At 39.9% G+C, this 15544-nt stretch overlaps 1 protein-coding gene across 1 annotated transcript in view; it reads right to left on the reverse strand.

Moving 5' to 3' along the window:
• The window catches only part of MAEA (macrophage erythroblast attacher, E3 ubiquitin ligase), a 28189-nt gene extending 12666 nt beyond the window's left edge, over positions 1–15523 (reverse strand). Inside the window, exons 1-4 of the mRNA XM_088139441.1 lie at positions 15319–15523; positions 9091–9273; positions 7480–7683; positions 2241–2363 (exon numbers count right to left, since the gene is read on the reverse strand). Coding sequence (XP_087995567.1) covers positions 2241–2363; positions 7480–7683; positions 9091–9273; positions 15319–15387 — 579 coding nt within the window. The 5' untranslated portion in view covers positions 15388–15523. The remainder of the gene's footprint in view (positions 1–2240; positions 2364–7479; positions 7684–9090; positions 9274–15318) is intronic.
• Positions 15524–15544: the final 21 nt, after the last annotated feature.

Consider the following 15544-nt stretch of genomic DNA (forward strand, 5'->3'; position numbering starts at 1 on the left):
TTTATTTATGCAGTTTGTTATGTTACTTCATAACTGTTTTCTTTGTCAAAGGCAAAATGCATACATCCACCTTGAGAAGTTTTGTTTAAAATGTTATTACTATAAAGTTCTATTTTTACACAGCATTTGTTCATTTTTTTGGTTGTTTTCATCTGAAATGTTATATATATTCACTGAACAATTTTTTCTCAGAAGCCTCTTCATACAGAAATTACTTCTAAACTATTCCTATATCACATTATCAAAAAAGAAATCCTGATTCATCTTTAAGAAAGCCAAGAACGTTTGTTGATACAGCAAAACTGAAAGTGAGATTTAATGGACAAGGATTATCTGTACATCAGCTATTTGAAATAACAGCTTTAAACTACTAATTTCCTTAACACTGTTCACTTTCACCCAGGCAATTTATGAAATAGACAAATCAGCTACCATTTTAAAACTTAACCTGCCCTTTCTTTTCACAGAAAGCAATTTCAAGATTGCATGATGTGCTTAGCCAGAGATGGGACCTCTATTTCTGTAACCCTCAAAACAACAAAGATGTCACCCCAACTCATTATTCTGGACTTATTTGCAGGTAGCTGGGCTTCTGCATACTGGCTCAAGAATGCAGCTTCTAAGATACATTGTCTGGGGATACTAGAACCCTTGCTTGGTACAATTTGGGTGCAGAAGGTTCTATGCTCTCTAGTGTGATAATCAAGAACCAAGTACATAACATTTTTGTCCTGTACACACTGAAGACTGTGTTTGGTGTTTCTAGTGACTATCTGTAACTGGAGAACATAAACACAACTTGCAGAGTATAAGAACTAGTTGGTATAGCTTTAATAAAAGTATTCTAGCTTTAATAAAACTGACTCTATAGCATTTATTTTTTCCTGCATGTAGGAAAAATTAAGGCTCATCAATGCATGTACAGCTCCCATGTGTGTCGTCCAACTGGGTTGTCCACCAGAACGGGTGGACTGAAATAGCATAAAATCTCTGAAAGTTGGATTTAAAGGCCTCACATTCTTTTCTCCACATTTTGTGAAAAAACTTTACAGCACTAAGTAAGATATCAAAATTGTCTCTTCAGAGTCCTCACCAACCATGCATTCAGCAACTATTCAAAGTTGCAACGGCACTAAATGAGGGGTACTTACAACTGGTCCTCGAAGTTCCGACCATCACACCAACCTTGCGGTCACGTGATCACGATTCAGGCACTTGACGACCAGCTTGCACTTTATGCAGCACTCCTCCCCCCACTGCACCCATGCACTCTTTACCTGGGATTCCTGCTGCTTCCCACTTAATGACCCGCGCATCTTGGGGTTACAGCAGCAACTGGGACTGCAGGGACTGTCATTGCTAAGCGATGCAGTCACATGACATCATGCTTTATGACCTCATCGCTTAGCAACAGCAATCCCGGTCCCTATTGCCATTGTAAACCAGGCACTGCATGTACATAATTATGTATCAGAAAGCTATTATGCATTAAAAATAGCACTGCACATAGGAAATTAATTATTCCAATTCCTACGTGCAGTTAGATTATGTCCTTGTAAAACAGGTTTTACAGATCACATAACTTGCAAAATAGAGCTAGTATGCTGTGGTGGTTAAGAGACAGCTATGAATCAAGATGTACTGTCTGAATCTCACCTCTGCCCTACATTTCCTGAGGAACGAACTGTAAACCACCCTTGGCTTCAGCCTCTTACCTGCAATACAAATTTATCTTATAGGGCTGCTGGGAGAATGATATCCAGAGCAAATGAACAGTAAGGTTTTGCACTCCATATTACGTTATTAACTTCTACCTAAAGTACATTATTTTCTTCAACAGAAAACAAATTTATTTACAAAGTAATTATCCTACTATAAAACTAAAGGTCTTATGTTGAACATGTTATCCATCTTCCATGTATGCTTATACAACATCCCATGTGTTTTCAAAATATGCTCACATATTCCCTTTAAAATATTTATCTTCCTCTATCTTAGTTAAGATAATTTAGTAAATGTAATCAAGTTAGTGGGTTTTATAGTAATGATAAAAATTAATTCACAATCCTTTTGTTTGAGTATTAAATTTATATCTCCTGTTTTCTTTCTCATATAAAGTCTCTGAGACAAACACTTGACTGATACTAGTCATTTTCCCTCATTTACCAATACTGAAGTATATGACCAACAAAGGTTGCATTAATCAATATTCTCCAGCCATCTTAAAAGACTATATATACCTTCATTTTCCTGAGCCTAGACTTGTTATCATGACACCAAGCTAAACAAGTCATCGTTTCTTGTCTTTCCAGGGATTCTTCTACTTCTTTGGCAGTTAAGAACATCTCAATATTTACCAAGTCCTAGAAAAAAACAGGAAAGCACAACTACTCATTTGAGAAACTACGTCACTTACATTTATGGAAACTTCATGAGATCTACATGACTCAAAACTGTTCTTCAGAACAGAAATCAGAATATTGAAGACCAGAGTTAAATGAACCCATACTGATATGTGTATTGAGCTTCCAACATACATTACTCAAAGGATCCATTATTTAAAAAGTAGCTTCCCTTGACTCACAGCTCCTCATGACTTCACAGATATGTCCATGAAGCTCTCTTGGCAAGCAGTTTGCCACTGCCATCATCCATAATTTTTGTTTTCAAACCTCCCAGTTTAGATACAGCTCTGTCATTTCCTGGGACTCTCTCATCCAAGAACTAGCTAGGTCCATGCCTATCTGGCTGTTCTGAGATCACTGTTACAACTGCAACAGTGTATGTAGCATGAAAAGGCATAGGGGACCTGCTCTTTTAGATCCCCCAAGCAGTACAGAAGTTAATAAGCAAGAAAACACCAAAATCCTAAATAGCTGCAGATGAACAAATCACCCAAATACTGCAGCTGTGGCAAAAGGAGGGCATGTGAGGGAGGGGCTCAGTGGTGTTCCTCAGAGTTCACAGGAGGAGGGAAGCCATCATAGAAGCATCATGATCCTGTAATGACTGAGCAGGAAAGAAAAAAAGTCTATTTCAAAGGAGCAGATTGCTCATGGCTGAGTTTGTACGAAGTTTGCCAACTTGGATGCCTCCCTTTGGAACTGCTGTTTAAGAAAGGACTCAACTTTTAAAAGAAGAGTAAGTTAATTCTTGGTCTTCAGAAGTCACTTCACTCCATTCAAAATGGAGCATCATTATTCTTTTCCATCAAGTCTTCCCTTTTCACACAATCCCATCAAGCTTGAATTTGTCAAAACTATTTTATCATACTTCACACTGGACTCCACTTACAATAACCTGAGAGCTGTATCAGGCTTTGTGTTGCATTTCAAGAGCTACAAAGCAAACATGAGTCTGGGAAGGGAAGTTAAATTTTTAAGGAATGAAATTGGTGACTTAAGCCTAGCATTTTGTTCCTGAAAAAACCCTCCACCCGTCAGTGCCAGTGAGCTACACGTGGCCCACAGTTACTAGCTGCATGTTGAACTCCTCCTATATGATGCAGTTAGTCTGAAAGCCCATCCTACTCTGGAATAGTTGAGCCATGGAAGAAATAGCAGAGGGAGACATTTCCACATTCTTTCTTCATCCTTTACACTTCCACATCTCCACTTGCCTTTTCACATTTCAACAGTGTGGAACTCATGCAGATAGGAGGGAGAAAAGATCCCTACAGAGAAACAATGCAGACAGGACCTCAGATTGTTTTTTTACTGCAGCACACTCAGGGGCGGGGGGGGGGTGTTCACTTCCTTACACTGAATTGGCTGGAAAGTGTCAGACCTATGGAGATTTGTATCATCTCATGAGTAAATGCCCAAATTTCTCCAAAGCCTTGACTTCAGGAAATTTTACAGCCCTCCTACCCCCACTTCCCAGAGCTCAAACAATTAAGGAAAGCTCCAATATCTGACACCAGACAATTGAGTTTTATAATGCCTGTTGGTCTTCATACCTTGATGGGGGTCCAACTCTCAGCTCTTCTGGACCCTGGGATAACTAACTTCATAGGTAAAACGGTTGTATGGCAACTGGGCTTGTACATACAATGCTGGAAAAGCCTATGCAAGTGGAGATGACTGACAGACTCTTCAGCTTGGGCCACATCTTGCAAACATAAAATCCTGATATTCATTGAGAGCAAGGAGCTATTTCCTTTCCCTTCAACAGTATCAACAGCGCTGGTTTCAGGCATTGGATTTTTTTCCTCCTCTCCCTCACACATCTCTTTACTTACCAAAAAAGAATGGAGATTTTGCAGATGTTTTAGGGGAAAAGGAAGCCATGACCCTGCCTTGCATCAGGTGTGTGACTGTACTATCAACGTGCTCTCTAGAGCAAATATCCCAGCTAAATAACAATATTCCATGCCTACTGAAGAGTTAGCAGCTTTAAAGGAGTTTCTAGATCTTAAGAAAAGATTATTTGCCTTTCTTCACCTCCTGTATCTGCATGTTCTTATTAAAAAGAAAGATAATTCTTCTTTAAGACCTGTTCATGTAACCATTAAAGATCATTGCTCACTGCCTCTTATTTTGGATTTCCTGTATGGCCTTCAAAAAGCATCCATTTTCTCTAAATTGGACTTGACAGAAGCTTACAATTTAATTCAGATGAAGGAGGGGCATGAATATTGAACAGTCTTTGTTACAAAAAGTTTGAATAAACAGTCATGCCTTTTAGTTTAGTAAAGTGTCTGCATTTTTTACCATTTCATTGCATTCTATTCACATCAGAAATGTGTTACAACACCTAAGCAAACACAAACTCTATTCTAAGTTGGAAAAGCGTGCATCTAATCTACCTGCCTTGGACTATTTGGGTTACTGGATTGCTAGAGAAGGGGTGCAGATGGATCCTGGAAAGGTGCAATCCATTATTAAGGCAAGTATCTAGAAACACTAAATATGTCCAATGTTTTGGGGGCCTTGTCAACTTTAACAAATGCTTCACTCCTGATTTTGCCAAGCACACAAGACAGCTAATTCTTCTGAACTTCTGAAAAATGAGTGCCAATTTAAGTGGCTTACTCAAGAATAAGCAGTTTTTCACACTGAAATGTGTTTTTTTTTCCCCTCTAGCCTCTGCTCTACTGTCAGGATCCCAGCTGTTTTGTTAATTACTGTATGTGATCTCAGATCATGGCTCTCAATTTACATCCAGGTTCTGAAAAGCCCTCTTCTAATTACTGGACATTCATATTCATCTGTCATCATCTGGAGACAAATAGGTAGACAGAGAAGATTAACACTATGCTAGAACAATATTTGTGCTGTTATGTATCCTATCAACAGGCCAATTGGTCTGAACTGTTGCCATTAACAGAATGTGCATATATCTATTCCACATTCCTCAATCGGCACGTCTCCCAAGCAGTTTATGGCAATAACTCATGCTGTTTGCCCTCCAGAACTTCTGCTCCTATGGTTTCTTGAGCCCCTGATATTCTCCGAGAGAGACAGACAGCACAATTCATCTTAAGGGAGCAGCTGGATTTGGCCAAGGCATAATTAGGCAGCAGATGCTCATAGGCAGGAAGGTGCCAGGACAACTGTGGGGAATTTGGTGTGACTTTCCTCTAAGGTTTTATCTTCCTCCTGCCTATCCAAGAAACTAGACTCAAAGTTTATCGGCTCCTTCCCTGTGATGGCTCAGATCAGCCCTGCAGCCTTCCATTTGCAACTGTCTGCTTCAATAAAAATACACCTGATGCTTCACTATTCTCTCCTTGTGTAGGACTCTCCCTGTCCTTGCATTCAACATCTCCCACTGTTTCTGCTAAACAGGGAAGGGGAATAGGAAGTGAAGAACATTTTGGACTCTAGATCCAGGAAGCGAAGGTTAGAATATTTAATTGCCTGGAAGGGTTACTCTGAAAGACCATGGGATGTACACACACCCCAACTTTTTCACCAATTTAATCTGAAATGTCCATGCAAGTCTCATTCCTAAGAATTGCCTTGTGCTGCACTAGACTTTGATTGGAAGTCTTTGAGAAAGAAGAGGACTCTCTGCTCCCTGCCATGCTGGCTCAATCTTCTGTTTCAGATGTGGACACCGAACTCTCAATGGGAACTGTATACTCCAGCATCATGGGAGTCTTCTATTTCAGACCTGACTGTTGATCTTGAATATCTGAGGGCTGGAAGAGGCAGGGTCATCACTCTTGGTGCATTCCATGGCAGAGGAGGAGAGAAGTAGCATGATGGAATGTCTAACAGTTCCTGGAAACATGGCGGATGGAGCAAGATTGTTTTGGGAAGAAAAAAGGCCATTACAGAAAAGATTTCCAAGTTCAAGGGAGGAGGAAAGCATGAGAAAAAGACTGTGAGTAACTCTGGCTTAATTACATAGCTATAAGTTGAATCGGAGAATTGTTTAATAGGCTTTCAAGATTCTATTGTAATACCCTACTACTGATAAAGATCCTTCCAGAAATCCAAGGGGTTCTTGTTTCCTGAAGCTGCCTTCCTTGACAGGCTTGACAGATAAAAATTAAAAAGATATAGCTGTTTATTATTCCTGTATTAAATAATGGGAAACAAAGGGCTCTGTGTTTCCTTATTACTGCCATCCATTAATAAGAAATCAGAGATCAGTTCAGATTGCAGTCATTTTAGAGTTGAGGATCCAGGTCAGATGGTTTTTGTGCAATTTCAATCAGTAAATGCATATAACCTACTTAAGATATGCCATCCAACTGCAATGACTAAAATATTGCCTCTGCCTGCATTCTTTTAACTCTAGTGACTAAGCCAAGATTATAAATTGCACATTAGAATTCCATTTGACTGAATAGTTTAAACATAACAGGAAATGAAGAGCTATTTTGTGACTGCCCAGAATTAATTTGCCTAGGGCAAATGTTCTATTGCAAATGTTATTTGCTATTACATTTGTACAGAACATGAAAAAAATGACCCTGAACACTTCAACTTTCAAAGAAAAATGATAGTATGTTTAAAAAAGAAGTCCTTTATTCCACATATAGTTCATGTGGAAGGGGATCTTCAAATAAATCCACTTTGTACCAGTATTCTCAATTATTTTGAGCTGTGCAAAACACTAGGATGCACCAATTAAGCAAGCAGAAGAAACTAGTAAAATTCACTGTACTGAAGAGAGTATGCCATTCTAAAAATAAGAATACAAATAAATTGATTTCAGCCAAACTCAAAATACGCTTTATACACAGGAAAATAAACTGTACAGAATGAACATGAAGGAAATTGTTAAGTTATCTGAGCAGCACAGTATACAAAAAAAATTTAAAGGATTTCTAGATAGGCTGGCTATCACTTCCTGCCATACCATTTCAGGGTGTAGATGGGAATTCTGTAGTTGTTATTCAGTATAAAAACTTCCCTGAGCTTAGAAACCATTTTTTCCCCTATGAAAGTGATTCTTGCCACTTTCCAGGCAGCATCTAATAAAGCAGCACTGCCACAATAACCTGACTTTGTAACAAGTACCAACCTCAATGCCACTTTGCCTGGCTAGTTTTACAGCAGTATTGTAATAGCCACACCGCAAGAGATGCTCCACCATCATGCGATCCATTCGTTTTTTCTTCCACATATTTGCAGCAGCTGGCTGATCGCTACTATGTTCTTTAAGATGCTCAATTCTGCGTTTGCATAGTTTTGCACTTTCGTCTTCGGCCTGGATTGACTCTACTGCCTACACAAGGAAAACAGTTATTCAATCAGATCTTAACGCAGAACAGACCTTTCTGTTCCAAACATGAAGTAGTCATGTTAGCTTGCAAAGTGAAGGAAGCAAAAAGCATTTATACACTTAACTACCCATATAAAGTCTAGCATAGTTTGAGAAAACAGTTAAATCATATAATCTCACTACAGTCACACAAAATTGAACTATATCCCAGCCACTTCTACCATCATTTTGTGAACATCTGTTTATGCATAGGCTCGCAGTAGTGAAGGCATAGGAAAAAACAATTGTTATGCATCTGACATGCAAACATTTATTAGGGAAGCTAAGAATTCTTGAGTAATCAATACCTTTCAACTTATCTCATTTGCTCTCTTATTCCCTCAGTCACAGAACACTCACTGGGCCTCTTTGTAGGAGAAAAACAATTATGCCCTTCCCCATCTAACACAATTTTACTGAAGTCTGTTATTTGTTGGACAACAGTCCAGAATGAATATGCCATATTCACGGACTTCAATAGAACGTTATGCCTTAAAACAAGCAAGTAAGGATGAGAAACGTTCTGACTGGTAAATCCAAAATGGCTTACTTCCACTTTTCCTCTGCATGGCCTTTCCTAGGGATATGCTACTCTTTAGATCCAAAGACAAAAAAGGCACTCAATTCAATGTGGCTAATACCTTAAAGAAGCTGCAGCTTTTCCTGGGCTCACGCAGTAACTACACGATCCCAGGAAAACATATGTTTAAGGTACGGGGGAGCCTAACAGATATCACACTCCCTTAATCATTTGCAGCAAAGAGGTTCTGCAAATGGAAGGTTTTTCAGAATCGAGATGCATGACCTAGATTAATCCCTGAGGAATGTTAAATAGTTCCCCTAGAGTGGAAGATCAGCAATCTGTCCAGCAGGTACTGTTTTGCTATTACAGACAGTGCCAGTAAGTAACTATTAGTTAAAAATAAAAAAATATTGAAATTAAAAAAATATATACCCTACATTGCAAAGAGCTTTATCTCAGATCTTGCAAGATTTTGCTTATTCTTGAAACATTTTTAAGGTCTGTTTTTCAAAAAATTGGAAACTCAATCCAGGGGACTTGTAGGCATTGTGATGACATATAACCTCTGATCTGGAGCAAGAACCTACACATTGTAGATCACTTTCTTTTTATTACTAAAAAGTGCCTAAAGTGAACCCAGATTTATTTTTGACTGAGTGCCCTCTTAGCTGAACGGATGCATTCATTCACTGAACAGCCACCCAAGATAATATGCAACAAAGACATATTGTGTCCAAAACAATAATTCTCTTTTTTGCCTTGAAAAGTGAGAACTTAAATTCCCAGATGAAAACAGAATTGGAAAAATCAAAAACCCAAAACAATAAAATGAGGCAGGAAAAATTTACCTTTCGTTTCAGAACACTAAGCTTTTCAACCACTCCGTCAAGGAGACTAACCACAGAATCCACAGCTGGACAGCTGCTCAGTGTCTTCTCTAACTCTGCTACAACCATGGTCACGTGGCTAGTTTCTCGATCAATGTTTTTCTGAGCGGCTCGGAACCGTTTGTTCAATGTTTCGTAAGGTACCTTCAAAAACAAACGATGCTTTGATATTTATATAAAACACTCTTCAAGCTTAGATTGTTATCTTTAACCAAGAATTGCTTATCAAGTACTCTCAATATTTCATTCACTTATTTAAAATATTCATATACTGTACTACCTTTCAGTAGAATACTCTTAGAATTATCAAGTAATTTGTAATTACATTAGCACTCACACAGATTCTACAAATTTGTTTATGTTATAAAGAATAAGGGTTATAAAGAGACTTAGTACTGGTACCTGGACTCTAGTTATAATAGCACTGGAATTGGCAGATAATAAAAAACAAGAAATTTAGCCAATTGCTTATCTATAGCCCTACTGGCTTGGCTTAAAACTCTCTCTCTCACACACACACACAAACATCAAAATAGCACTCCAGGGTTATGTTACGGGGGGGGGGAGGGGGACCAACAGTCCCTCAAGTACTCAATGAATATACATTTATATAAACCATATTTCTGAAGATACAAGGAAAGAGTGAGTCATGTTTTCCCACAAGCCTGTGAACTGAAATGAAATACTCCTACTATCCACCTAATGAATGCCCTGGGTAATCAAAAAAATCCTTCACATACCAAAATACAATCATCTGACAACACCTGGTGCCAGATCGCTTCTCCCAAGACAAAAAAATAATCATACATCAGAGTCTTGGAGTTAATCTAACCTGGCATGTTTTTGCATCATAATGGTATGATATTACATCAATATAGAGGTATAGTTCAGACTTCTCCAACTACAGTACTATTAAGCAATGTCTTACATAGGTAGTTCATAAACCAGAATCCATAAAGTCTTCCCCAGTCTAGCGCCCTCCCATTAGCTCCAATCCAGTGTTCAGGGATAATGGCACTGGGTCTCAAAAAACATTTGCAGGGCTCCATGTGTAAGCTGTATGCCAGTATTGTCTACCCTTGCTATTATCACCACAATGAGATATCCTATAAATACAACTATAGAATCCACATAGAAAAGTATATAACCTGAAATTAGGACATTGGAGAAAAGAATATGTTATCTGTAGATAACACATTAACCCTAAAATAAATAGGATTGCCTCTGGCTACTTGAAAATGGATAGTTAGAAAGTTTTCCTGCCACAAGCATTTGATCAATTTGGCCAATGAAAATACATAAACATTTTAAAAATTATCACAACAGCATTTCCATATTATACAGGTTTAAAATCAAAATCTAATTTGGAGAACACATCTTCCTGAAAATCATCCCTGCCCCATGGCTAGATAATTCTTCCTAGCAATTTCACATAGATGTTGAAATGCACAGGAGATAAAAATAAATTTTCGTGAGGCTCTATTGGCAAAAAAAAGCAAGCACAGTACAGAGTACTAAGGAATGCAAGAACCATTATGAAAATGCCAACTCAACCAGGAAAAAAGGAGTGAGAAAGTAACTCAAGGTAACTCCACCTTGATTTTTTTTTTTTTTTTTAATATAAGAGAGGGTAGCGGGATACTTTGACAAGCTTTCAAGATTATGTTATTATACTATACACAACAGAGTTCCAGTTGTCTTCGTGTTGTCTGCTCCCTGACCTGACCTACCTTGAAGGGCCAACCCGTATGAACACAAAGATTTTCCCATAAAGAGGAATCAGCACAAAACAGCTTGCCCCATCTCACAAGGTATCTCAGAAAGATCCCAAGATCGATTATATCAAAACCTACCAAAAGATCAAAAGGAAGCAACAGACTATTCCCTGAAAAAAATCTACAAGGACAATAGTTAATAACCTTTTGGCAGCTAAAGGCCAAATCATTTTTTTTGCTGGGGTGAGGATTGGAGCAAACAGACATTACATACAGGACTGAGATTTTCCTATTTTCTCTGAGTTTTGAGGGAGAAGCATCAGGATATTTTAAAGTTATACCAGGATTTATATTATAGGTTTTGTACATTTCAAAATGTTTATAGATTATGCAACTTATATCCAGCTAGCATGGAACTCTTGGAGTCATAAGTTGCTCATTTCTACAGCAAGGCAGTTTTGAACTCCAATCTAATGTAGAAAATACCCTGATTTATTACCAGATTGGTTACCATGGCTTCAATCTTGTCCTTCACAATAAATGACCCTTACTAACTGCCACCCACACAATGGCATTTGGGGGGATTTTATTGAATATTTTGGCTCAATAGTACAGAGTAAAGGGGCAAGCAGTCAAGCAAACTTACATGCAAATTTAAGGAGTTAGCCAAGTAAGACACAGTAGTCAAATGAGGATTTATGAGTGACATAATATAATTCCACCACAATCTTATATGCTCGATGGAATGGAAGCACAGTCTAACTGAACTGTATTTCATTATTTTATATTAAGCTTTATTAAAGATCGATCTAGATCAGAAGACACAACAGAACTATAGAACATCTTTCTCCCCCAAAATGTCTGTCAGTTGGGCATATGGATCCAGATATTAACCATTCAGTTTTTTTAACAAAGTGTGCATGTACACACACACAGACATATCTATCTATATAAAACCACAGATACGATATTATTGGAGCAGAGTAAAGCAAGGAAATTATTTAAAAACCTAATTCTTGTGTATATGTATGAATGAAAAAGCCCCATGAGATCTATAAGCACGTCTAGAGCCAAGTTAACTCTTGAGATCAAGATAAGAATCTTGATCCTAGTGTAAAAAAAAAAAAGAAAGTCCACAATCATTTCCTTGATTTCTGTTAAATATAAGCTGACACAACTTTCCAGCAATATTGATAACTTTCTAACATACTTTACAGATAGCACAACCATAAAGCATAATATTTGATCATTTTAACATACTTGTATGTAATTACTTTAACATACAGGAAACTTGTAATCTGTGTCCCTTTCTATGTGCTTTATACAGAGAAACCACTCAGTGTTTAAAGATGTTTCAAATGTTTGAGATTCCATCACACAAATCACAAGAATTGTATTTCACTGTCAGCTGCGTTAAACTGAAATAGGCATAAGACTCTTATGTAACTTGTGTGATTTTTAAGTAAATCTATTTTAACCTGCTTATTTTCTTCTGATACTTGAATTGATCATGTTTACTGTAATATATTAATTCTGGGAGCCATTTTGAGTGTTTTGTTTCTTTTAGAAAATTAAGACCCAAAGTGTAACAGTTATCAATAGTAATTTAGAAATAAGCCCCATGTTTTTTATATTATCTAGACAGTCCTTATGTGCAGAATTCCTAGAATAAGGTATAACAAAATCAGAACAAAATTATAAAAAGATAAACATAGCCACTAGGAAGCCAACAAAATGTCTGAGAACTGCATTATGCATTCCTGGACTTCTGAGTAAGATGTTTATAGTATGGCTGTATGCGTGCCTAAATAAATAAAGGTAGCCTAGAGAAAGTTCATTTTGTATAAACAGGAATATTACTATAATTAAGAAAAACTAAACAAAGAGGTTTCAGTAGCTTGTTGTTTCCTGAAATTCACATTCTCATACCCAAGACCACAATAATTGGGAGCAGGTAATTCTGATTGTTAATATCATTTAAACTAATCACAAGAAAATATCTTAAGAAAAGTCTTAAAGATTCTTTTCAATTATCTGCATTCAATATTCTGAAAATCAGTCACTGCTGGAGTTATGAATGATAATGGTCAAGTCCTTGAAAAAGCAATTTCTTTACCTTCATTTCTGTTCTTACTGTATGGAATATACAGGCTATTTACTATTGTTAAAAAGAAAAGGAGAAGCATAGGCTTAAGTGGAAAAAATCAGCTTTTTTCAATTATTTGTTTTATATGAATACAAAAAAGCTGTAATTCTTTTGCATATTTTACTTGATATCATTAATCATTCCCAGCTCTATTATGAATTTGGGTTGTATGGTGGTTTGAGTTGTCTTTTTTTGATCAAAAACTATTCCTGCCTCCTGTAGAATTTGATTAGTTCAATCTGATTCATATTATTTCAAGAGGCAAATCAGCAGGAATTGAGATAACTCTCCCCCCACCCCATCCTCTCAAACACTGTTGTTGCCTGCTGAACTACAGTTCCTCCCTCCTAGTGTTGGCCTTACTCAATTGGAAGGCTGGAAGTTTAGATATACCTGAATGGTCATACACTTTCAACCCAGGTATGCTGAAAGGAAGTCCAAAGACAACATGGTTTAGAAACATAGTATGTTGATGTTGTCATAATTCACTCCCCTCTCCTCTTCCCACTTTTGGGCCTTTTTATTCCTAACAATTCTATTTTTAATCAACTGAGGCTCAACTTCTTGGAATCCTAAAGATTATATCGATTGTTGGCTGGTAGCAAATATACCATTCTGGCTAAAGAGCAAGGTTCAAAATATTTTAAATACACATACCTTGAACAAGGTATATGAGTAGGTGACTGCCATGCAACTCCAGACAGTTTTAGAAGACTTCCCCAATCTTCTAAATACATTTAAATGTTATGTCTGGCTTTTGGGGAGGTCCTCCAACAGTAAAAAGTCCCTTGAAGACAGGACTATCATCCCTGTTAATTCTGCAGGACATTTCGTGGGTCCTGAAGTCATTAAAATCACCCTTTGGAGGTGAGAAACAGGGGTTGTGCTGCAGAAATTCTGTTATCATCAGAATTATCAGCTCTAGAAACCTGCACTAGAAAACTACTGCTCTGACGCTAATGATTTCCAGAGCAGTAATTCAGTTCCTCAAGGCACTCAACCTCTTGAATTGGAGCGCCTGGGATTTGGAGGACAGAGTCACCAATATGCTGATAACAGATTTCCTTTCCATAAAAACATTCAGGAAATCCTGAAAAGAGCTCTTCAGACCAGGCATCCCCCTAATAAGACTGAAAGAGTCTTGGTCAGTAGTTTCATTTGATCTAAAAAATGACAGTGGCCTGCTCTCAATACAGCTGTACCTCTGAAGTCCCACTTTGGAAGCCCTTTCCACCTGGAGGCCAGCAACCACCCCAGAAAAATGCCCCACCTGGGCTGGCCCCCTCACCCAGGGGATGCTCGTTTGAGAATATTTCACTTGGATATCAAATTGGTGTGGTTAAGGCACCAGGCTAGAAATGGGGAGACCGTGAGTTCTAGTCCCATCTTCAGCAAGAAGCCAGCTGCGGGACCCTGGGCCATTCCTTCTCCCTCGGCCCTAGAAAGGAGGCAATGGCAAACCACATTTGAAAAACTTTGCCAAGAAAACTGCAGGGACTTGTCCAGGCAGTCCCCGAGATTCGGACAAGATTGAATGAATAAAAAAAAAAAAGCAAGCTGTACTACAGCGGGAGCCAGCATGTTGTCCTGGTTCAGGAGAGTTCTAGTCCTCCCACAGGCATGAGAGCCGGCTGGGTGACTTTGGGCCAGTCCCTCTCTCTCAGCCCAACCCACCTCACAGGGTTGTTGTGGTGGGGAAAGCAGGCGGGGCGTTAGGCATGTTCGCCGCCTCGAGTTACATATAGAAAAGGTGGGACAACAATCTAATAACGATGATGATGACGACGACAAAGAAACGCCTAGCCGAGTGCCCTTTAAAATACCCTCCAATGCAGCTGGCAGAGCGGGGGAGGGGGCGGCCCACCCCGCCCCCGCCCCAAGGCAGCCACAGGGCCGCTCTGCCCTTGACCCCATTTCCCTCCCCAAAGCCCAGACCGCTGGGAAGACCTCCCTCGGGCTTCCTCCCACTCGGGGATCCTGGGCGGCAGGGAGGAGCCCCGCCACCCCGCCGCGCCCCACGGCCGGGATGCCCAGGCCTCCCTCCCCTCCCCTCCCCACAAAGGCCGAGCGCCGCGGAAACGCCGGTAGCCGCTGCATCCGCCACGGAGACGCCCTCCCACCTTCAGAGAAGGCAGCCGAGACAATGAGCAGCCGGGGCCCGTCCCGAGGAGCATCCCTGTGTTCCGTCGGGGGCCGGCCGGCCGCCCTGCCTCTCGCTCGGCGTCGGGGAGGAGGTCGGCCTGGCCCCCGCCAAGGGAGGGGAGGGGAGGGGAGGGGAGGGGAGGGAGAGGCGAGCTTCCCGGGGCCGAGGGGGCGGCGGGCACCCACCTTGAGCGTGGGGTACTCCTGCACCTTGAGCGTCATGGAGAGCTGAGCCGCGGACTCCTGCACCGCCATCTTGGACCGAGCGCCGCCGCCGCCGCCGCCGCCGCGGCAGCAGCAGCGCCGCTTCCGGCCTCTCCCAGGAGCCTCCGGGGCCGCGCGCGGCGTAACGCAACGCTTCCGCCTCCCCGCCCGGGTCCTTCTGACAGGAGCCGTCTCACCCGAGCAAAGA

Source organism: Python bivittatus, unplaced genomic scaffold, assembly GCF_059951505.1.
Source record: "Python bivittatus isolate LINGU-HERP-01145 unplaced genomic scaffold, Pbiv_v1 ctg000210_np1212, whole genome shotgun sequence".
NCBI classification, from domain to species: domain Eukaryota; kingdom Metazoa; phylum Chordata; class Lepidosauria; order Squamata; family Pythonidae; genus Python; species Python bivittatus.